This window comes from Rhinopithecus roxellana, chromosome 10 (genome assembly GCF_007565055.1).
Source record: "Rhinopithecus roxellana isolate Shanxi Qingling chromosome 10, ASM756505v1, whole genome shotgun sequence".
In the NCBI taxonomy this organism is placed as follows: domain Eukaryota; kingdom Metazoa; phylum Chordata; class Mammalia; order Primates; family Cercopithecidae; genus Rhinopithecus; species Rhinopithecus roxellana.
The window spans coordinates 6,373,580-6,396,757 of record NC_044558.1 but is presented as its reverse complement, the minus strand read 5'-3'; the positions used below and the strand labels follow the sequence as shown (position 1 = coordinate 6,396,757).

The 23,178-nt window shown below is 49.8% G+C and overlaps 2 protein-coding genes across 7 annotated transcripts in view; both read right to left on the bottom strand.

The window, feature by feature from the left end:
• Positions 1–6,031: 6,031 nt before the first annotated feature.
• Positions 6,032–15,409, bottom strand: TEX52 (testis expressed 52). The gene is made up of 3 exons (XM_030938945.1): positions 15,331–15,409; positions 12,951–13,501; positions 6,032–6,589 (listed from the first exon to the last, which is right to left on the bottom strand). The coding sequence occupies exons 1-3, from the start codon at positions 15,400–15,402 to the stop codon at positions 6,295–6,297; spliced, it is 918 nt and encodes a 305-aa protein (XP_030794805.1). The 5' UTR covers positions 15,403–15,409; the 3' UTR covers positions 6,032–6,294.
• Positions 15,410–16,057: 648 nt separating this feature from the next.
• FOXM1 (forkhead box M1) overlaps positions 16,058–23,178 on the bottom strand; it is a 22,163-nt gene continuing 15,042 nt past the window's right edge. For all 6 annotated transcript variants that reach the window (XM_010359184.2, XM_030938942.1, XM_010359185.2 and 3 more), the window contains one exon: positions 16,058–18,073. In XM_010359184.2, the coding sequence (XP_010357486.1) occupies positions 17,051–18,073 (1,023 nt within the window). In that variant the 3' untranslated portion in view covers positions 16,058–17,050. The remainder of the gene's footprint in view (positions 18,074–23,178) is intronic.

The window sequence follows — 23,178 nt, the reverse complement described above, 5'->3', positions numbered from 1 at the left end:
CATGCCTTCAAAGATCTTTCCATCTTTTCAACATTCTTTCCTCAAGGCTGAATAGTGCCAATTCTTGTCTCTGCTGGTAGGGATGGAGAGGAGAGCTCCTCCGGCCCAGTGAAATCACCCAGTCCAGTGCCCTGCCACATAAGGAAATTCTCGGAATATTCTTTATAGAATGGGTTATTCAGAGCTAGACAAACAGCTCTCTTGAACCCTTGGAGGGTTAAGGGCAGCCAGTTCTATTTCAGGCTTTCTCCTCTGGGCCTGTCAGATATGCTGAAGACAGGAATGAGGTTGTTTTCCAGAGTTCTCCTGTCCAGTAAAGGCCCCAGGCACCCCTTGCTGCCAGGAGAGCACACCTTCCCACTGCCATCCCAAAGAGGTGGATCTTCCAAAGGCTACCAGACAAGGACATTTTATATTTCTGACACTAGGATGATTTTCCTATTTCATGGATGGCAAAACCAAGGCACGAAGAGGTCAAGTGCTTTGGCTCTGTTGATGAAAGCAGCCTGAGCATGGCATGGTGAACTCAGAGGAGCCTGGTCAAGAGTTCCAACTCATGGCTGAGCACAGTGGCTCATGCCTGTAATCTCAGCACTTTGGGATGCAGAGGTGGGTGGATCACCTGAGGTCAGGAGTTCAAGACCAACCTGGCCAACATGGCGAAAACCCGTCTCTACTAAAAATACAAAAATTAGGTGGGCATGGTGGTGTGGGCCTATAGTCCCAGCTACTCAGGAAGCTGAGGCAGACACCTGGGAGGTGGAGGTTGCAGTGAGCTGAGATTGTGCCACTGCACTCCAACCTGGGTGACAGAGCGAGACTCCATCTCAAACAAAAAAAAGAGTTCCAACTCTGTCCTTATACTAGCCAGGTGACCTTGGGTGAAGTGCTTAATCTTCTGGCATTTGCTTCTTCATCTGTAAAAATGAAATAACACGTAATCTGTAGAGTTGGTGTGAAGTTTAAATGAGGCAGAATAGCAAAAAATAGTAAACTAGGCTAGGCACGGTGGCTCACGCCTGTAATCCCAGGACTTTGGGAGGCTAAAGAGGGAGGACCTCTTGAGCCCAGGAGTTCAGCCTGGGCAACATGGCAAAACCTTATCTCTACTAAAAATACAAAAAAATAGCCAGGCGTGGTGGCACACACCTGTGGTCCCAGCTACTTGGGAGGCTGAAGTGGGAGGACTGCTTAAGCCTGGGAGATAGTGGTTGCAATGAGCCAAGATCACACAACTACACTCCAGCCTGGGTGACAGAGTGAGACCCTGTCTCAAAAAAGTAAAATAAGGCCAGGCCTTATTTTACCTGTAATCGCAGCACTTTGGGAGGCTGAGGTGGGCGGATCACATGAGGTCAGGAGTTCGACACCAGCCTGCCCAATGTGACGAAACCCCGTCTCTACTAAAAATACAAAAATTAGCTGGACATGGTGGTGTGCACTTGTAATCCAAGCTACTTGGGAAGCTGAGACAGGAGAATCACCTGAACCAAGGAGGCAGATGTTGCAGTGAGCCAATATCACACCACTGCACTCCAGCCTGGACAGCAGAGCAAGATCCTGTCTCAAAAAAAAATAATAAATAATAATAAATTATATGCTTCAATTTACTATCTCCAAGATGGAAATCATACAGGACCTACCTTCAGCACTCCTGTACCTCCCTCTTTGTTTATCTTTTTTTATTTCCTGTTCCATTCCTCTGTATTTTTTCCCTCCTCCTTGCCTAAGCTGTGGGCCTGCACTTGGCACCCTTGGACACAACCTCCCCTTTCTCGTGATACTCAGACTAAAGAAGTCACTGACTATTGTTTGGGAACCATGTCATGATACCTAGTGTCAGTGTTCAGTAAACACCCAGTAAACATAAGGGTAGTCTAAGGGAAGCCACACATCGAAATTCCCACCTTGGAATTTGGACAATGGCAAGATACAGCAACATTCTTTACAAGCATGGAGGCATTCATGAGGCTCTGCCCTGGGACTGACAGAGAATGAATTGGCTTGGGACTAACATAAGTGGAGCAACCATGTGAATAGCCACAGGAACCGCTAACTGTAATGGCAAGTAGGCAGCAGCCGCTATTTACACTGTGTAATGAAAAAAGCAAATGTGTGCGGCTCAGTGGCAGCACAACTAAGGACAGGGCTCAGTGCTGGAAAAAAGGCATGAGGACAAGGGGCTCCTAGCAAGTGAGGCAGTGATGAGTAGAAATGAAGGCCGAGGGTCCTAGGGAAGGTGGAAGGTAAGTTGGGAGCTGGCAGCGGGGATCTTGGCTCAGATTTGTCGTCTCAAGGAGCAGCTATGGGGCTTTTTGAGGCATGGTAATTAGATGAGACAATCCTGGCAGAGCATGACTGGCAACGTGGGTGGCCCTGTATGATCCCCCAGGGGTTCCCAGTCCCCACAGCTTCCAGACTCCCTGGCCTCAGCCATTCCTCAAGCTCCCAGCAGCTCAGGAACTTGCGTCAGCAACATAGGTCATGACGCCAAGATCAGGCTTGGAAAGGAGGGGGTGGAGGGAGGGGAGTTGTTGCTGGGAAGGCGTCCTTTGCTGGGATTAACTATTATCCATGAAGCTGATGGCGTTCGGCAGGGCACAGGGTGTCCTGGGGAGTGAAGGATGTAGGGAAAGGGGTGTCCATGCCTTCACCCCTGCCTCCCCCTCAGAGCTGCACTCCAGCTGTGGTGAAAGAGTAGATCTTCAGGCAGATGCAGAGATCCCCCCACCCCACCCCACCAAAGGCTTTCAGGACCTCTAGGTTCATTCGTTTGTGGGGATGGAGTAAGGAGGTTGTTCTTGGTTGCCAGCCAAGTGTATGTAGGCTGAGCTGGGGTTTCTTTTCTTTTCTTTCTTTCCTTTTTCTTTTTCTTTCTTTCTTTCTCTCTCTCTCTCTCTCTCTTTCTTTCTTTCTTTCCTTCTTTCTTTCTTTCTTTCTCTTTCTTTCTTTCTTTCGTTCTTTCTTTTTCTTTTTTGAGTTTGAGTCTCACTATATTCCCCAGGCTGGTTTGGAAATCTTGGGCTCAAGCGATCCTCCTGCCTCAGCCTCCCAAGTACCTGGGACTACAGGTGCGCACCACTGCACCTGCCTGGCTGCGGGTTGCCTCGTTAGGGTCTCCAGGCCCGGAAGGTCGCATGCTTGCTGTTGCTGCCCTGCAGAGCCCCATGGCCTGCTGGAGCTAGGGGGCGCCAGAAGCCTTGCTTCTGTGTCTCTGGCCCATAAACAAGAGGGCCTGGGTACTGCTGCAGAGCAGAGGCTGCTCTCCGGGGGCTGGAAGGTGGTGGGGTGGGCTGAAGTCCCGACTTGAGGCTGGGAGCTTCTGGGTGGGCAGAGTCTGCCGGGGCAGGAGCCTGTGTGAGTGCAGCTTCCTTTCTGCTCACCCCTAGCTTAAGGCCAGAGAGAAGGCAGCTTGTTTTCAAGAATCCCAATAGCTTTCTTCCTCCCACTCCCTAAATCTTCTTGCCAACCCCCTAACCATGCCCAGGGCCTCTCATTGTAAGGTGGCAAGTAGCCCAAGAAGCAGATGACAGCACAGGCCTTGCAGTCCCGGCTCCGGCAGACCTCTCCCGTCCTCCCGTCCTCTCACCGGGAGGCTGCCTGGCTTCGTGGTCCGGAGCAACTCGCTTCTCTATGAGCTTCAGTGGGCCCATCTGAAGTCTGAGGTCGTTAGGCGTGTGTTCGAATGGCCTGCCCAGCTTTGACATTTTTGGATCCTATGTAAAGGGAACCACTCCTTTCTACACTCATTCCTCATTCAGAGTGAGGAGAATGGGTAAATTCCCAGAGCCCCAGCATTCCCGTGCAGAACTCAGGAAATGCTCCTTCACCCCTCAGTTCTGCTCTCACACACCCCATCCCACATACACTCACATACGCCGTGGAGACAGGGGCAAAGAGAAGGACCATGTAAGAGAATTATGGACGTGGTGTTAGAAGGAAACTCTCTACAAGAGTTCGACGTATTATATCATTTTTAATTTAGATGAAATTCACATAACCCAAAATTTACCATTTTAAAGTGTACAGTTCAGTGACTTTTCGTGTATTCACAATGTCGTGCAACCACTACCCCTATCTAGTTCCAAAATATTTTCAATTCTCCCCTCCTTCAGCATCTGGGAAGCATCCATTCACCTTCTAGCTCTGTGGCTTTGCATGTTCTGGACACTTCATACAAATGCAGTCATACAATATGTGGTTTTTTGTGTCTGGCTTTTTTCGTTTAGCATAATATTTTCAAGGTGTATCCATGTTGTAACATGTATTCCTTTTTAAAATTTTTTAATGTGTAAAATATACATATCATAACATTTATCATTTTAATCATTCATAAGTATACAAATCAGTGGCATGAGGTGGTACATTCACAATGCTGTGCTGCCATCACCACTGTCTGTTTTCAGAACTTTTTCATCACCGTCCTCAACAGAAATCCTGTACCCATTAAGCAGTAACTCCCGGCCGGGCGCAATGGCTCAAGCCTGTAATCCCAGCACTTTGAGAGGCCGAGGTGGACGGATCATGAGGTCAGGAGATCGAGACCATCCTGGCTAACACCGTGAAACCCCATCTCTACTTAAAATACAAAAAAATAGCCGGGCATGGTGGCAGGCACCTGTAGTCCCAGCTACTCGGGAGGCTAAGGCAGGAGAATCGCTTGAACCCAAGAAGTGGAGTTTGCAGTGAGCTAAAATCACGCCATTGCACTCCAGCCTGGGTGACAGAGTAAGACTCTGTCAAAAACAAAAAACAAAAAACAGTGACTCCCCATGACTTCCTCCAAGCCCCTGATATCTTCTATTTAACTTTCTGTCTCTGTACATTTGCCTATTCTAGGTACCTCGTGTAGGTAAAATTATACAATATGTGTGTGGCTTGTGTCTGGCTTCTTTCACTCAGCATGATGTTTTCAAATTTCATCCACACTGTAGCATCTATCAATACTCAATTTCTTTTTATGGCTACATAATATTCTATCTACTTACTATTTTTAGTCTATGAACAATGATTGACAGCTTCATTTCTGGAGGGCTGCCAGTGGGCTACACACTTTGCAGGTCCTTCACCTATATTGTATTTATTCTTGTATTTATTCCATTTATTTATAAACTAATGGCCCCCATTGTGCAGATGAAGAACCTGAAAGCCAGAGGGAATAGCGACTTTTCCAAAGGTCACATTGCTGCCTGGTGGTTAAAGCAGCACTAGAACCCTGTGGTGTCTTGATTCCCAGGTGCCTGCAGGGTTTGAGAGAAATGGAGACAAAGAAGCCTGTGGGCAGGAGGCCAAGAGAAGCTCAGTAGGTGCTGACCATCAATGTGGGGATGTGATGGGGGTGGGAGGAGGTGAGGTAGAGCCCCCACCATTTCAGCTTCTTCCCCTCCAGCCACTTTCCCATCACCCTCCCCAACCATCTCCACCCCAGCCAGGGCCAACACCATTCTGACTGTTGCTTTGCCTGCCTCTACTTTACCCCTGGTCTTTGACTCCCTAATAGAAAAAGCTGAGGCCCAAGGCCTCTGGACTGACTGCTCTTTTGGCATAAGTCCTCCACACCCTTCCCCCAACGGGTAACCCCAACAGGGTGTGGAGAGACCGCTCTTTTACCTTGAAGCTCTACTTTGTTCTACTCTTGTTCCTCTGCTGAGACCTGGTTAGCCTTCCTGGGGCCTGACTCTCCCATTCTCCAGCAGCAGCCCTGACCTGACCTCTCCTCCTCCAAACCCTGCATGGGGCCCTGCAACCAAGCACAGCTGTGTCTGGTCTTTGTCCAGACATCAAATGGTCCAGGGAGGGGGTGGCATTGTGGTTATTTTTGCCTAAGAGGCTTTCTATACCCTGACCAATCCCAGCCTCATTCCTAATGGGTTATGAGAGTGGAGATAGCTTCTTATCCACGTTTCTTACAGCGCCTCTTCCCCCACCCCAACACACACACACACACACACACACACACACGCACACACACACTCCTTCCTTCCCACTTCTCCTCTCCTTAGGAACTGGAGTCCCTCCCTGTTCTCCCTACTCTACCCAACCTCCTGGCCTGTCCTCCCACCTTCGATGAGAGTCCTCCAAGGAAGAAATATAACAATTTAGAACTTCATCTGAGTCTCCAATAGCCTGGGGTACAGAGGTGGCTTGAGGCTGAGAGGATGGTAGAGAGGCTGTTCTGCGGATGCCAGAGTCCTTTTGCTACCGCAGGGCCTCTTGCTGAAGGAGTGTTGATTGAGAACACTGGAGCCTGGGACTCTGGGTGCCGCGATCGTCCCTACCCATCCGGAAGTCCTTCTAGGAGCGCCCAGGTCTTATCTTCCTCTTCCTTGCTGGAGTTTTGCTTGCTTGTGCCTTGGAGAGATGGTGGAGGGGTGAGGCAGTTCTGTCCTTTATCAGGGTTTGGAAATCCCTTATGAGGTCCTGGCTCAGGGGCGCACTGGGCAGCAACACCAGCTTTAGCACCTTCTCCTGGTAGTGAGGCAGAGGGTTCGGGCAGGGCCAGCTCCTGGCGAAATTGTTGGGAAGCGGGTTGGGCATGAGCTGGAGGCTGTGGGGTTCGAACCTCCCACCAGCGGATACGTGTCGGTACCTGCTGGGAGAAGGGTGTGGAGAGAACAGAGAGATCAAAGAAGAGATCCAGGCACAGTGGAGAGATGGGGAAGGGGAAGGGTGATGCTGCTGTCCACAAGCTAGGTAGCCATCAGGCGACAGGGAATCCCTTCTGTCTCTCCACCTAATCGGGTATTGACCTATGCCAAATGGCCTGCACCTTACGTGTGTTTTGGCGTTAGTCTGGTGAAATAATGTTGTTCGGCTAGTAAGCCTTCCATCCCTTTGACATACTATATATAATATTATGATCCAGATCCCAATCCAGATTCTAAATGTCCTTCAAGTCTCACCTTTTCCACTAATGCAGTGCCAGTGGGAAGATCACAGAACTCAACTCAACTGGATAACTGCCTCTTCTCAGTAAGCCTGCGGTATTGGGTCGAACAGTAGAAAATAGACTTTTGTTTCTTTTAACACAGCTGAATAGTGGCTGATTTTCTATGACTCAACACACTTTGCACCTGGTTCAGCAGACAGTCCCCTGTTTGCTGTTGTTGGTTTATGCAGAGACTCTCAGTCTGGCTGCACATAGAATCACCCTGGGGGCTTTTCAACACAACCTACCCAGGCTGCCCTCAAGGTCAGTCAGTCAGAATTTCCAGAGGGAGGCTCAAACCTCAGCATTTAAAAAAAGAGCCTCTAGGCCAGACCTGGCCGCTCATGCCTGTAATCCCAGCACTTTGGGAGGCCAAGGCAGGTGGATCACAAGGTCAGGAGTTCAAGACCAACCTGACCAACATAGTGAAACCTCGTCTCTATTAAAAATACAAAAATTAGCTGGGCGTAGTAGCAGGCAACTGTAATCCTAGCTACTTGGGAGACTGAGGCAGGAGAATCACTTGAACCCGGGAGGCGGAGGCTGCAGTGAGCCAAGATCGTGCCACTGCACACCAGCCCTGGCAACAGTGTGAGACTTTGTCTCAGAAAAAAAAAAAAAAAAAAAAAAAAAGCAGCCCCTAGGCCAGACGCGGTGGCTCACACATGTAATCCTAGCACTTTGGGAAGCTGAGGTGGGCAGATGACCTGAGGTCAGGAGTTCAAGACCAGCCTGGCCAACATGATGAAACCCCATCTCTACTAAAAATACAAAAATTAGCCAGGCATGGTGGCAGGCACCTGTAGTCCCAGCTACTTGGGAGGCTGAGGCAGGAGAATCACTTGAACCCGGGAGGTGGAGGTTGCAGTGAGCCGAGATCACACCATTGCACTCCAGCCTGGGCAAGAGCAAGACTCAAATAAATAAATAAATAAAAAGAGCCCCAGGTCATGAAAATGGGCTGCCAGGATTCAGAACTGCTAGGTTTACATGTAAATGTTGTTATTTCCCCAACAAGATCATGCTTACGTCTCATTCTATGTCTGAAGTCCTCTGGGTCCCTACAGTTTTCAATGCTTCAGTGTGCTCACTGACTGATCCAGAGGCTTTTGTTTTGTTTTGTTTTGTTTTGTTTTTGTTTGTTTGTTTGTTTTTGAAACAGAGTCTCGCTCTGTTGCCCAGGCTGGAGTGCAGTGGCGTGATCTCGGCTCACTGCAACCTCCACCTCCCAGGCTCAAGTGATTCTCTTGCCTCAGCCTCCTGAGTAGCTGGGACTACACGTGCACCACCACTCCTGGCTAATTTTTTATATTTTTAGTAGAGACGGGGTTTCACCATGTTGGCTAGGCTTGTCTCGAACTCTTGACCTTAAGTGATTTGCCCACCTTAGCCTCCAAAGTGCTAATATTACAAGCATGAGCCACCACACCCGGCCCAGAGTTATTTTTTTATTTTTTATTTTTTATTTTTTTTTGAGACAGAGTCTCGCTTAGCTGGGTGTGGTGGCAGACGCCTGTAATCCCAGCTACTTGGGAGGCTGAGGCAGGAGAATCGCTTGAACCCAGGAGGCAGTGAGTGGTGCCAAGATCGTACCATTGCACTCCAGCCTGGGTGACAAGAGCGAAACTCCATCTGAAAAAAAAAAAAAGATTAAAGATTTTTTTTTTTTTTTTTTTTGAGATGGAGTCTTGCTCTGTCACCCAGGCTGGAGTGCAGTGGCCGGATCTCAGCTCACTATAAGCTCCGACTCCCGGGTTTACGCCATTCTCCTGCCTCAGCCTCCCGAGTAGCTGGGACTACAGGCGCCCGCCACGTCGCCCGGCTAGTTTTTTGAATTTTTTATTAGAGATGGGGTTTCACCGTGTTAGCCAGGATGGTCTCGATCTCTGGACCTTGTGATCCGCCCGTCTTGGCCTCCCAAAGTGCTGGGATTACAGGCTTGAGCCACCGCGCCCGGCCAAGATTAAAGATTTAAAGATGTATAGGGCACTTACCGTGAATGGCGCTTGCAAGACTGGAAGTTGCTGTGGGTGAGTGAGTGAGTGAATGTGAAGGCCTAGGACATTACTATACATTACTGTGGACTTCATAAACACTACATGATTAGGTGATACTAAATTTATGTATTTACTTTTTTATTTTGAGATGGAGTCTGACTCTGTCCCCAGTGCTCTAGAGCAGTGGCCGTGATCTCGGCTCACTGCAACCTCCACCTCCTGTGTTCAAATGATTCTCCTGCCTCAGCCTCCTGAGTAGCTAGGATTACAGGCACCCGTCACCGTGCCCAGCTAGTTTTTGTATTTTTAGTGGAGACGGGGTTTCACCATGTTGACCAAGCTGGCCTTGAACTCCTGACCTCAGGTGATCCACCTGCCTTGGCCTCCCAGAGTGTTGGGATTACAGGCGTGAGCCACCACGCCCGGCCACTAAATTTATTTTATTTTATTTTATTTTATTATTTATTTATTTTTTAATTTTTTCCTAAGATGGAGTCTTGATCTGTCACCCAGGCTGGAATGCAGTGGCACAATCTCAGCTCACTACAACCTCCACCTCCCGGGTTCAAGCGATTCTCCTGCCTCAGCCTCCCAAGTAACTGGGATTACAGGCATGTGCCACCACGCCTGGCTCATTTTTGTATTTATAGTAGAGACAGGGTTTCACCATGTTGGCCAGGCTGGTCTCAAACTCCTGATCTCAAGTGATCCGCCCGCCTCGACCTTCCAAAGTGCTGGGATTATGGGCGTGAGCTACCATTCCCGGTCCACTACATGTATTTTTAAAATGAGGGAATTGTGCTAAAATGTTAAGACAACTTCAACATAATCAGGCAGGAGTTTTTTTTAGCTCCATTATAATCTTATGAGACCACTGTGGTATATGCGGTCTGTCATTGACCAAAAGGTTATTATGTGGCACATGACTTCCTGTTATGTGTCCTGCCTTCTCTGAGGCAGGACCTCATTCCTTGTCTGAGACTTGTCTGAGACTCATTCCTTCATTCCTGGCTCTAGGGCCTGGGCCTACAACAGTAAACATGTGAGACAAGGATCCTTCTCTCATGGAGCTACCATACTAATAATGATACAATCTATTGGGCCCCTTCTCTATGCTAGGCCCTGTGCCATTTGACCCTCTAACCACCTGCTGTGGGAGCTTTTTTTTTTTTTTTTTTTTTTTTTTGAGCTAAGGTCTCACCATGTTGCCCAGCCTGGAGTACGGTGGCACAGTGATGGCTCACTGTAGCCTCGACCTCCTGAGCTCAGACAGTCCTCCCACTTCAGCCTCCCATGTAGCTGGGATTATAGGTGTGTGCCACCACACCTGGCTAATTTTTTGATATTTTTGTGGAGACAGGGTCTCATATCGTGCCCCAGGCTGGTCTTGAACTGGCCTCAGGCAGTCCTCCCACTTCGGCCTCCCAAAGTGTTGGGATTACAGGTGTGAACCACCACACTTGGCTGTGCAAGGTACTTGACCTGTCCATCTCAGATAGCCCACCTGTAAAATAGGGTTAATGAGGTCGGGCATGGTGGCTTGTGCCTATAATCCCAGCACTTTGGGAGGCCGAGTTGGGCCTGAGGTCGGGAGTTCAAGACTAGCCTGGCCAACATGGAGAAACCCCATCTCTACTAAAAAATACAAAACTTAGCCAGGCGTGGTGATGGGAGCCTATAATCCCAGCTACTGGGGAGGCTGAGGCAAGGAGAATGGTTTGAACCCAGGAGGTGGAGGTTGCAGTGAGCTGAGATCACACTACTGCACTCCGGCCTGGGCAAAAGAGGAAGACTCTGCCTCAAAAAAAAAAAAAAAAAAAAAAAAAAAATTGGGTTAATGATAGTTTCTACCCAGAGGGTCCTGGGGGATTAGATAATACAGAGAAGCGTTTAGAACATCACCTGGCACTGTCACACCACTGTGAATCTCTCTGGAGTGCTCTTTCTCCCCTTTGCCAGGGTCAGCACCTATCAGCAATCGGCAGTCTTCAGGGAAGGGTAGCAGGAGGCAGGGAGAGGCCTGGGTCCCCACAAAGGGGACTGGTTTCTCAAAGTCACCAACCTTTGGCATTGTTTTTCTTTTTGTTTGTTTTTTGTTTTTTTTGAAACAAAGTCTCGCTCTTGTCTCCCAGGCTGCAGTGCAGTGGTGCATCGGCTCACTGCAACCTCCACCTCCCGGGTTCAAGTGATTCCCCTGCCTCACCCTCCGGAGTAGCTGGGATTACAGGCACCCACCACCACGCCCAGCTAATTTTTGTATTTTTAGTAGAGATGAGGTTTCACCATGTTGGCCAGGCTGGTCTCGAATTCCTGACTTCAGGTCATCTGCCTGCCTTAGCCTCCCAGAGTGCTGGGATTACAGGCGCGAGTCACCGCGCCCAGTCTGTTTTTTTTTTTTTTTTTTTTTTCAGATTAAAAATCTTCACAACCACCTGCTCCAACTCCCCAGTGCTTTGGTCATGCCCTTGGGATTGGAATCTGAGACATTCCGTTTTCACTGCCTTCCCCCTGTCTTGTTACTCTTGCATGCTTAGTGCCTGGGCTGGACACAGTTAGAAAGCATCCGTGAGTTCCCAGGGTGGCCGGGAGCAGGAGCTGCGGGGTTCACAGTGGCTCCTCTCACGTTCCTGACTCTGCTCCGACTTCTCAGCCTTGCCTGGAGGGCCTCAGCCACTGCTTTTGTCTGTCTGCTGGCTTTCCACCCTTCCAGCCTGAACCCTGACTTCCCCATCAAGGCTTCCTGCAGCAGGAACACTCCAGCTCGCTGCAACCCTTCTCTCCTGAATTTCTGTAACAACATCTAACTTTTATTTTATTTTAATTAATTAATTAATTAATTAATTTTGAGATGGAGTTTCACTCTTGTTGCCCAGGCTTGAGTGTAATGGTGCCATCTTGGCTGACCGGAACCTCCACCTCCCGGGTTCAAGCGATTCTCCTGCCTCAGCTTCCCGAGCAGCTGGGATTGCCGGCACCCGTCACCACACCCAGCTAATTTTGTATTTTTAGTAGAGACGGAGTTTCTCCATGTTGGTCAGGCTGGTCTGGACCTCCTGACCTCAGGTGATCCGGCTGCCTCGGCTTCCCAGAGTGCTGGCATTACAGGTGTGAGCCACCATGCCCTGCCATAACATCTAACTTTTGTTCAGTTCTTCCACGTATTCACTACATCAACTTATCCTCCCACAGTGAGGTCGGTACCTGAGGATCCCCCCTTCATCAGTGAGGGAGCCGAGACTGGAGAAGCTGGGCACCTCGCCATGGTCATGGGGTTGGAACTGCACTCCAGGCTTTCGGGCTACAACTTTCACTCCAGTTTTTTTTTTTTTTTTTTTTTTTTTTTTTTTTTTTTTTTTTTTTTTTTTTTGAGACGGAGTCTTGCTCTGTCGCCCAGGCTGGAGTGCAGTGGCTGAATCTCAGCTCACTGCAAGCTCCGCCTCCCGGGTTCCCGCCATTCTCCTGCCTCAGCCTCCCGAGTAGCTGGGACTACAGGCGCCCGCCACCTCGCCCGGCTAGTTTTTTGTATTTTTAGTAGAGACGGGGTTTCACCGTGTTAGCCAGGATGGTCTCGATCTCCTGACCTCGTGATCTGCCCGTCTCGGCCTCCCAGAGTGCTGGGATTACAGGCTTGAGCCACCGCGCCCGGCCCATTTCTTTACATTAATAACTGACTTCCTTACAACAGCCTCCGTCCCACACTCCGGGCCCTCCGCACGTTTTGATAGCCGTCTTCGCAAAGCCCCTTGAGGGCAGGCACTGAATCACACTTCTCCGTATCCCCAGTGCCTAGCAGGTGTCTCCTGCGTAGCTGTCCCCCCAGATTTTAGTGAAGCTCCACTCGCTGTTCTTACCTTGTCTCCACCTTGTCCTTTCAGCGACACTCAGAAAAGAGTTTGGTTTTCAGATGACCAGAGGTGGGAAGGGCAGAGTCCCAGTTAGAAACAGGAACCCTAGAGAGGGAGGGGTCACCCGGGCAGGGCAGGGCAGGGCAGGCTGGGTGGGCTCCCTGAGGAGGCGCGTCTTACTTCTTGAAGCTCGCTGGCGGCTGAATGTTGCCCTGGGCATCGAGTGGAGGTGCTCTTGCCTCACTCCTCAACTTGAGCTTCTCCACCTCCTTCAACTCCTTCACTGTCCTGAAAATCACCTGCTTCTTCCTTTTCACGTCCACAAACGTGGGATAACAGTGGATGAAGGTCAGGAAGCTGTTTTGCCCCATCCAGGAGGGAGGGGGGATGAGGTGCTCCGTGGGGGGGCGTCTGTGGGCATTGGAGTCTGTCAGCCAGCGCCAGACATTGCTATCGTAGGGCCTGTCAGGCCGAGTGGGGAAGGTGGCAGGCAGACGGCACACATCGAGCCACGTGTGAAAGCCCCAGGTGTGCTGGGCGCCACCTTTCCAAGGATGGATGAGCCGCTGACGCACCTTGGACTTCATATCTGTGCAGGGCGGCAGCTTCAGGGCCAGCTGGTGGTAGGCTTGCCGGGTAAAGCCGGGGAACTCCCAGGACTCGCTGGGGAGGAAGAACTCACGCTGAGCCCACGTTTGGGAGGGTTGGAGGGACTTGCTGGCCTGGACCATCTAGGGAGAGACAAAAGGGAGCCTGGGGAAGGTTGTGCAGACAGGGGTGCAGAAAGGTGGACGAGGCACTCTGTTGTCCTTCCCAGGCACAGCCTCCGCCAGCCCAGGATTCTCATCAGGACACAGAAGTCCTGGCAGGGCCACATCTCTATCCCTCTCCCACCCGGCAGCAGTTATGGCTGCTCCGTATCATTTTCACAGTCACTCATCTTTTGGTCTCTTGCCATTGACCATATTTTGGCTTTGACTTCCCACCCTCTGTGCTCAGCTTTCGCTCTTTACCTTCACCTCCCTCCTCCCTCCTGGTGTCCCCACATTCCCACCCAGGAACGTGCTCCTTAGAGGGTACATCAGGCCTCAGGAAATCATGAAGGGAAATGCCCCCTACTATGCCAAGGGGGGCAGCCCACCTTCACTTGCTCCTGGTCTTGGCGACATACCAGGAAAGTCCTTCTCCAGAAAATAGGACCAGGTGTCTTCCCATCCCAGACTCCTCTCAATACTCCTTTCTCTGTCATTGACGCTTTCCTCCCACTCCTCATTAAAATGCTAGTACAGAAAGCGTCTAGAATGGCCAGCTCCTTCTTCCCCTTTCTGCACCCTGCCCCCCATGAAATAAACAGCAGCAAATACGTGTTGACGCTGTGCTAAATACTTACATACATCTTATTTAACCCCTACAACTCTATGAGCAAGTACTGCTATCGTCCCCATCTCAAAGATGCAGAAAGCAAGATGCAGTAAGGGTTGGTAACTCACGCAGGGTGCTGGTGCCTGAGTGACAGCTGGGACTTAAGCCCTCTGTCTGTGCTCTTGCTTGGCATATCATGCTGGGTGAAATGAAATGGCCTTACTTAGCACAGTGCCTGACTGCAACAAAAATGTGTCTCTTTTAAAATGCTTCTCCCTCCTATCCATCCCCAGGGACTTTTCTTTTTTCTTTTTTTTCTTTTTTTTGAGACGGAGTCTTGTTCTGTCGCCCAGGCTGGAGTGCAGTGGCCGGATCTCAGCTCATTGCAAGCTCCGCCTCCCGGGTTTATGCCATTCTCCTGCCTCAGCCTCCCGAGTAGCTGGGACTACAGGCGGCCGCCACCTCGCCCGGCTAGTTTTTTGTATTTTTTAGTAGAGACGGGGTTTCACCGTGTTAGCCAGGATGGTCTCGATCTCCTGACCTCGTGATCCGCCCGTCTCGGCCTCCCAAAGTGCTGGGATTACAGGCTTGAGCCACCACGCCTGGCCTGACTTTTCTTTTTTTAGATGGAATTTCGCTCATTGCCCAGGCTGGAGTGCAAGGGTGCAGTCCCGGCTCACTGTAACCTCCGCCTCCAGGGTTCAAGTGATTCTCCTGCCTCAGCCTCCTGAGTAGCTGGGATTACAGGCGTGCGCCACCATGCCTGGCTAATTTTGTATTTTTAGTAGATACAGGATTTCATCATGTTGGCCCAAGCTGGTCTCAAACTCATAACCTCAGGTGATCCATGCCCCTCGACCTCCCAAAGTGCTGGGATTACAGGCGTGAGCCACTGTGCCTGGCCCCAGGGACTTAGTTCTGATTGCAAAACCCCACCTGTTTCTTGAGCTTGGGCCCCTGAGTCATTTCTGCAAGATCCCCCCAGGGGGTGGGACTGGGAGGTGCGGCACTGGTAAGGCATCTCCTCTGTGTTCTGAGCTCTGGGTTCCCAGTGTCATAGGATGAAAAGAGGAAGACAGCAGAAAATGTATGGGCCAGGCAGTCAGCTGCCCAGAAGAAAGCCTGGCCCACTATAGGGGATAGCCTGTAGCCCAGTGGGGTACAAAAATGTAGGCAGCAGAGATGGGCCACTCCCTACCTGCAGGAAAGGTTCTTCCATATGAGGTGGGTGACTGGGCCCTCTGAGTGATCTTTGCCGGTTACTGGCCATTCTTCTGGGCCTCAGAGCCAGGAGGAGCGGCTTTGTGGGGAAACTCTTTCTGGCACCATTGTTTACTCCTGGGGTTGCTATGGTGATGCTGCCTGAGTGGTGATGCAGAGAGGAGGCCCTCACCTGTCCCTGGAGGCTCTTGTGTCCCTTGGGCCCCTGGCTGCTTTTCAGGTTAGATAGGCAGGGGATAGCACTCTCTTCAAGTTCTGACTGCAAAAGATGGTAACAGGAGCTGCTGCAGGGCAGGAGAAAAGCAGGGCAGGCTGGCTCCCAGGCCTCAGGGTTGGGATGGCAGTGGAAATGAGGCACCTGTAACTGGGCCCATCCTGCCCTGATGTTCAGGGAGCCCTAACCCTCATGAGCTTTTCTCCTTGAGGAACCCTCAAAAGGCCTAAGTTAACCAGCAGGTCCAAAGGTCCCAAGGAACAAGGTTGGAGACGACAGGGAAAAGAGGTGAGCTGTGCAGGACTGGCACTGGGAAAAGCGGCAATTTGTGTTGTAGAGTGTGTGCCTGTGCAAGGTGCTCCAACTGCTTCTTTGGGTCAACTTCAGGCCTTGCCTCTTCCCTATCACCATTGTCTCCATCAACACCCTCTTTCTTTTCCAGCCTCTCCTGGTGCCTTAGGAATCAGACACCAATAAATCACAGAGCCCAGCATGTCCACCCTCACTTTTATTGAGTAGTTACAGTAGTGTTCTCAAGCCGGCTCACACCCTAGGCTGGGGCCTAGGGTGGCTGTTTGCAAAGCTGAGGGGCAAGCTAAGGAAGCCAGGCAGGTCGGGGCTCTTTCGGCCTTCTCAAGCCTCCACCTGAGTTCTCGTCAATGCTAGTGTCCCTGGTATGACTGGGGACATTATCAGAGAAACATCTAATAGCGCACATCTGGGCACCCACACTCTGCTTCAGCTGCATCCTCCCACCCCAAATTCAACTCCTGACCCCATACAAAAGACTTTTTTAACCAGGATTTCTTCTTGCAGGAAAGCTCACGTGGAAACACGGGGAGGTGGCAAGGAGGGGCAAAAAGGACTCTGCCAAGCAGACCCACTTGTCTGGGTCCCTGCAGTAAAGAACCAAGATCCAGGTACCTCGGCCTGGAAGAAACCGTGCACTGCAGGTCTGCCCTTCTCTCGAAACTAAAAGCAAGGAACAGAAGTTAACTGAAACCCCGGTCATCCTACCCACCTTCTGGAAACCCCGGTCATCCTACCCACCTTCTGGCAGTCTCTGGATAATGATCTAAGGAAACAAGCTTACATTTATAATTAGAGGATAATTTGGAGGACTGACACTATTTACAAGGGCTGCCCTGCAAAGATCAGGGAAGGTGAGAGACTGCTGGGCACAGAGTGGAGACAGGCTGGGGAGTCCTAATCTCTTTTCACCATTGGCTTTGTTGTTCCCACCCTTCAGCTCCTGGAAGGGACAGCAGAGGAATCAAATACTCTTGGGGAACACAGGGTCCCAGCAGTGGCTAGGGTGTGACTGCTACCTTTGCATAATCAGGCAGCAGGGAGCTAAGAGGAGCAGAACAGTCCCTGCCTGTTGTCCTCACTCAGAGGCTTGGGGTGCACAGAGCCTCGGACTGCTCAGCCACAGGAGCGCCCAGGATGGTGGACAGCTTGGCACAAGGGTAAGGGCAGGGCTCTACTGTAGCTCAGGAATAAACTGGGACCAGTTGATGTTGTCAGGGCCCAGTGGGTCCTCCTCCAGGCCAGGAAAGCTGATGTCCAGCAGGATCTTGCTGAGGCTATCATTCATTGTGTCCAGAACCAGGCCTTCTGTCAGAGAACGATTGGCTGCAAGGCCAGAAACCTGTGGCTCCGGGGAGCCTGGCTTGGGGACTTCTATATCTGAGGGAGGAGAGTTGCCAAAGGGGACGGAGGCGAGGTCTAAGGGTTCTGAACTGAGGAGCCTTTGCGGTGATTCGAAGCGGGGAAGGCTTTTCAGCGGAGTGGTGCTGAGATCCATCAGCCCCAGGGGGTCAGGCAAGGGGCCAGAGGCACCCTGGGGGGTTTGTACTGGGCTGAAATCCAGCCCCCCTACTTTGGCTGGGGGCGTGAGCCTCCAGGATTCAGGGGTTCTGGGGAGGACAGATTTGCTCGGGGTGGAGGAGATGGGCAGCGTTTCCTTAACGGGTGTCTTAAAAGGTCCTCCCTCTTCCTGGGAGTAGCTGGGCTGGGAGGCAGGCTCAGAGTCTGCTGGGAACTGGAGTTCTGCGGCCCAGCGGGAAGTACTGGGCCCCTCTGAGAAGAGCAGCTCCGGCTCATCCACACAGGGAGGCAGTAGATGCTGTTTCCTCCGAGACCGGCTCCTCTCCCTCCTCTCCCTGTGTTGAATCACAAGCATTTCTGAGACACACCGGGTTGGGGACCTAAGCCCACTGTAGGACTTCTTGGGTCTTGGGGTGGGAGATTGGGATGAATCCTCCCAGGAGTGAGATGATTCCTCTTTGAAAGATGGGGCCGGGGAGGGCCACTCTTCCAAGGGAGGGCTCTCCACTTTGATGGGTCTCGCTAAGTGTGGCATTTCCTCCCCAGGCTGGATTTGTTCCTCCTTGATAGACTGAACTGGAAGCAAAGGAGACAGCCCTTCTCCAAACAGGAGTTTCTCCTCTTTCCCTGGTCCTGCAGAAGGAAGAGGAGCTATCCCCTCCTCAGCTAGCAGTACCTGAAAGGGAAACAGAGACAAGGTGAGAGGGAACTCTGGCTTCAACCAACGGTCACCAGACAGGACGCACAAAAAAATCACATATTGGTACTGATCCTCTTTGTGTCGTTTTAAAGTCTTAAAATCTATTAAATATGAGAATACAATATATGTTGAAGCTGGTAGTTCAATTCTGGGGGTAAAAGATGAGAGTATGTAGTATGTAGTGGCATAATTATAATAGCATTCATCCGAGAGAAAATAAAATTGCATGCCTATCTTACACTGCTTACAAAGATTTAACGCATGCAAATTAGAACGTTAGGCTGCTCTGATGGTAGTGGGTAGTGACATTATTGTCACTAAAGTTGGTACACAACCCCCAACTGCTAAATTTGACTGGCTTTAAAAAAAATGAAGGCCGGGCGCGGTGGCTCACACCTGTAATCCCAGCACTTTGGGAGGCCGAGACGGGCGGATCACAAGGTCAGGAGATCGAGACCATCCTGGCTAACACGGTGAAACCCCGTCTCTACTAAAAATACAAAAAACTAGCCGGGCGAGGTGGCGGGCGCCTGTAGTCCCAGCTACTCCGGAGACTGAGGCAGGAGAATGGCGTGAACCTGGGAGGCGGAGCTTGCAGTGAGTGGAGATCCGGCCACTGCACTCCAGCCCGGGCGACAGAGCGAGACTCCGTCTCAAAAAAAAAAAAAAAAAAAAAAAAAAAAAAAAAAAAAAGAAAACCTTAAAATCATACAAATCCTGAAAGAGAATCTAGGAGACTACATATACAATCTGAGGGTGCGGGTGACCTTCTTAACCAAGACTGGAAACCCAGAAGCTGTAAAAGAGAAGAGAGACATTTGACTACATAAAAATGTAAAATTTTACTGTGGCAAGAGATAGCATAAACAAAATTAAGAGACAACAAACAAACAGAACCTGTAATCCCAGCACTTTGGGACACTGAGGCTAGTTGGAGACCAGCCTGAGCAACATAGTGAGATCCCATCTCTACAAAAAAATTGTTTTTAATTAGCTGGGCGTGGTGGCATGCACCTGTAGCTCCAGCTACAGGTGGGAGGCTGAGGTGGGAGGATCACTTGAGCCTGGGAGGTCAAGGATGCAGTGAGCCTTCCTTATACCACTCTACTCCAGACTAGGCAACGTAGCAAGACCCTGTCTCCAAAGAAAAGAAAAGAGAAAAAAAGAAAAGAGATAATAGAAGCAGAAAAATATCTTCAGCATAAAAGACAGATTATTTTAACAACAAAGAGCTCTCACAGGGGGCTGGGCGCAGTGGCTCACGCCTGTAATCCAGCACTTCGGGAGGCCGAGGTGGGCAGATCATCTGAGGTCAGGAGTTCGAGACTAGCCTGACCAATATGGTGAAACCCTGTCTCTACTAAAAATACAAAATTAGCCAGGCATGGTGGCGGGCACCTGTAATCCCAGCTACTCGGGAGGCTGAGGCACGAGAATTACTTGAACCCAGGAGGTGGAGGTTGCCAAGATCACACCACTGCACTTCAGCCTGGGCGACAGAGCAAGACTCCATTTCATTTTTTTTTTTTTTTTTTTTGAGGCGGAGTCTTGCTCTGTCGCCAGGCTGGAGTGCAGTGGCCGGATCTCCGCTCACTGCAAGCTCCGCCTCCTGGGTTCACGCCATTCTCCTGCCTCAGCCTCCCAAGTAGCTGGGACTACAGGCGCCCGCCACCTCGCCCGGCTAGTTTTTTGTATTTTTAGTAGAGACGGGGTTTCACTGTGTTCGCCAGGATGGTCTTGATCTCCTGACCTTGTGATCCGCCTGTCTCGGCCTCCCAAAGTGCTGGGATTACAGGCTTGAGCCACCGCGCCCGGCCGCAAGACTCCATTTCAAAAAAAAAAGGAAAAAAAGAAAAAAAAAAGAGCTCTCACAAATTGATAACAGAACCTTTAGAAAAATGGGCGATGCCCATAAATAGGCAATTCATAGAGGACAATTCCAAGTCACCAAATGTAATGGCAGGGTCCTCAGACTTACTGATAAACAAAGAAAGACAAAATTAAACAAGAGGGTGATGGGTGTACCAAAATCTCACAGATCGCCACTAAAGAACTTACTCATGTAACCAAACACCACCTGTTTCCCAAAAACCTATGGAAATAAAAGATTTAAAAATAAATAAATAAAACATTAAAAAAATTAAACAAGAAGATATAAGCTATACACATTAGACTGGCAAATATTAGACTAATAATACCAATTGCTGGCAAAGATACAGATCTTATCATATATTGCTGGTTTAAACATGACTTATCATAGCTTTTTTGGAAAGCAATCTAGCAATATTTAGTAGAATTTAAAATACCTTCTCACCCAGCAATCTTACATCTGGGACTCTATCCTAGAGAAATGAAAGCACTAGTAAGAGAGATCCTTGCAAACATATTTATTGTAATGTCATTCATTGGGCAAAAATTGAGAAACAGAATACGTCCATAAAAGTAGAATGGCTGAAAAATTTGTGTAGCCACATCATGGAATATTACATAGACACTAAAAAACAATGAATTAGAACTATGCCAAGTGACTTGGAAGAACTTCCATGAGGTATTTTTGAGTTAAGACATGTAGAGGCTGGGCGTGGTGACTCACGCCTGTAATCCCAACACTTTGGGAGGCCAAGGCTGGCAGATCATGAGGTCAGGAGTTCGAGACCGGCCTGACCAACATGGTGAAACCCCGTCTGTACTAAAAATACAAAAATTAGCTGGGCGTGGTGGTGGGCACCTGTAATCTCAGCTACTCAGGAGGCTGAGGCAGGAGAATCGCTTGAACCTGGGAAGGGGAGGTTGCGGTGAGCCAAGATCATGCCACTGTACTCTAGCCTGGGCGACAGAGTGAGACTCCGTCTCAGAAAAAAAAAAAAAAAAGACCTGTAGAGAAGTATGTACAACACGATTACATTATCAGTGTTCTATGTGTTGTATGTGTATATATAAAATGGCTACCGCTATACATGTGTATTATAACTAGGAGCATCGATAAAATAGGCAAGAAAGCATCATAAATTATCAACCAGTTATCTTGGGAGTAGGGGTGATGTGGGTGATGGTAGGGTGGAGAGGGGAGCCAAAAAGGAAAGGGGAGAAAAAAACCACTGCATTAAAACCAAAACAGTGTACATGCTACGACCACATTAATGCATTTATGCTCAATTATGTATTTTTTAACATAATTTTGTGTGTAATATATTTTATTTATAATTAAAGACTTTTTTTTTTTTTTTAGACGGAGTCTTGCTCTGTCGCCCGGGCTGGAGTGCAGTGGCCGGATCTCAGCTCACTGCAAGCTCCGCCTCCCAGGTTTACACCATTCTCCTGCCTCAGCCTCCCGAGTAGCTGGGACTACAGGTGCCCGCCACCTCTCCCCGCTAGGTTTTTGTATTTTTTAGTAGAGATGGGGTTTCACCATGTTAGCCAGGATGGTCTCGATCTCCTGACCTCGTGATCCGCCCGTCTCGGCCTCCCAAAGTGCTGGGATTACAGGCTTGAGCCACTGCGCCCAGCCGCAAGACATTTTTTTTTTTAGAGATGGTCTCATTTTGTTGCCTAAGCTAGAATGCAGTGGCACGATTATAGCTCATTGCAGCCTCCAGCTCTGGAGCTCAAGTAATCCTTCTGCCTCAGCCTCCCAAGTGGCTGGGACAACAGGTATCCATGATAATGCCTGGCCAATAAAAAAAAAAAAAATTTTTTTTGTTAGAGACAGGGTCTTACTTTGCTGGTCTTGAACTCCTGGCCTCAAGTGATCTTCCTGCCTTGGCCTCCCAAAATGCTAGGATTATAGGTGTGAGCCACTGTGCATGGCTTAAAATATTTTGTATATTAAAAAAAAAAGCAAATCCAAGTTGCTCTAAACTCCGGAGTCTATGCTATTTTCATCTCTCTGAAGGGGATGGGGGAAGCCTGTCGCTTTGGTTATGTGTCAGCCCTTACTTACAGACCCTCTAACAGCGTTAAGTGCAGATCTGATGGCTCATCCAGGTTTGCTCTGAATTTCCCCTTCTCACCTTCCCCTCAAGCGAGACCAGTGATACTCAAGCAGGGGTGATTCCCTCCCTGCCAGGGGACATTTGGCAATGTCTGGAAGCATTTTAATTGTCACACCCGTGGTGGGTGCTACTGGCATCTAGTGGGGAAAACAAGGGATGCTGCTAAACACCCTTCAATGCACAGGACAGTCCCTTCCACGTCCAACAAAGAATTCTCCAGCTGTGAACGTTAATAGGACTTACTCGAGAAACCCTGAGCTAGTCTGACCCAGTCACTCTACTACTGCCAGGTGCAAACTGCATTTCCTGCCTGCATGGCACTGCCCATTAGCATGCTCTCTCCACACCTCTTTGCTTACCCAAATCTACTTTTTCATTTTTATTTTTTGAGGCAAAGTCTCGTTCTTTGGCCCAGGCTGGAGTGCAGTGGCCAGATCTTGGCTCACTGCAAGCTCTGCCTCCCGGGTTTACGCCATTCTCCTGCCTCAGCCTCCCGAGCAGCTGGGACTACAGGCGCCCGCTGCCACGCCTGGCTAGGTTTTTGTATTTTTTTTTTTTAGTAGAGACAGGGTTTCACCATGTTAGCCAGGATGGTCTCAATCTCCTGACCTCGTGATCCGCCCGTCTCGGCCTCCCAAAGTGCTGGGATTACGGGTTTGAGCCACCGCGCCTGGCTGACTACTTTTTCTTTTTTCTTTTTTGAGACAGGGCCTTACTGTTGCCCAGGCTGGAGTGCAGTGGTGCAAACAGGGCTCACTGCAGCCTCAACCTCCTGGGCTCAAGTGATCCTTCTGCCTCAGCCTCCTGAGTAGCTGGTACCACAGGCATGTACTACCACCCTGGCTAAATTTTTTTTTTTTTTGGTATTTTTAGCAGAGACTGGGGTCTTGCTATGTTGCCCAGGCTGGTCTCAAACTCTTGGTTGTAAGCAATACCCCTGCCTCGGCCTCCCAAAGTGTCAGGATTACAAGTGAGACCTATAGCGTCTAGCCTCAAATCCACTTCTTTCTTTCTTTTTTTTTTGAGATGGAGTCTCGCTCTGTCACCCAGGCAGGAGTACAGTGATCTTGGCTCACTGCAACCCCCTCT

Excerpts from the sequence above, each read along its gene's own strand:
- TEX52 (XM_030938945.1), bottom strand. The coding sequence starts at position 15,402 with ATGGCCAGTAACCGGCAAAGATCACTCAGAGGGCCCAGTCACCCACCT. Across the intron at positions 13,502-15,330 it reads TGGAAGAACCTTTCCTGCAG|ATGGTCCAGGCCAGCAAGTC; the intron begins GTAGGGAGTGGC and ends GTCTCTCCCTAG. Across the intron at positions 6,590-12,950 it reads CCGCCAGCGAGCTTCAAGAA|GTACCGACACGTATCCGCTG; the intron begins GTAAGACGCGCC and ends TTCTCCCAGCAG.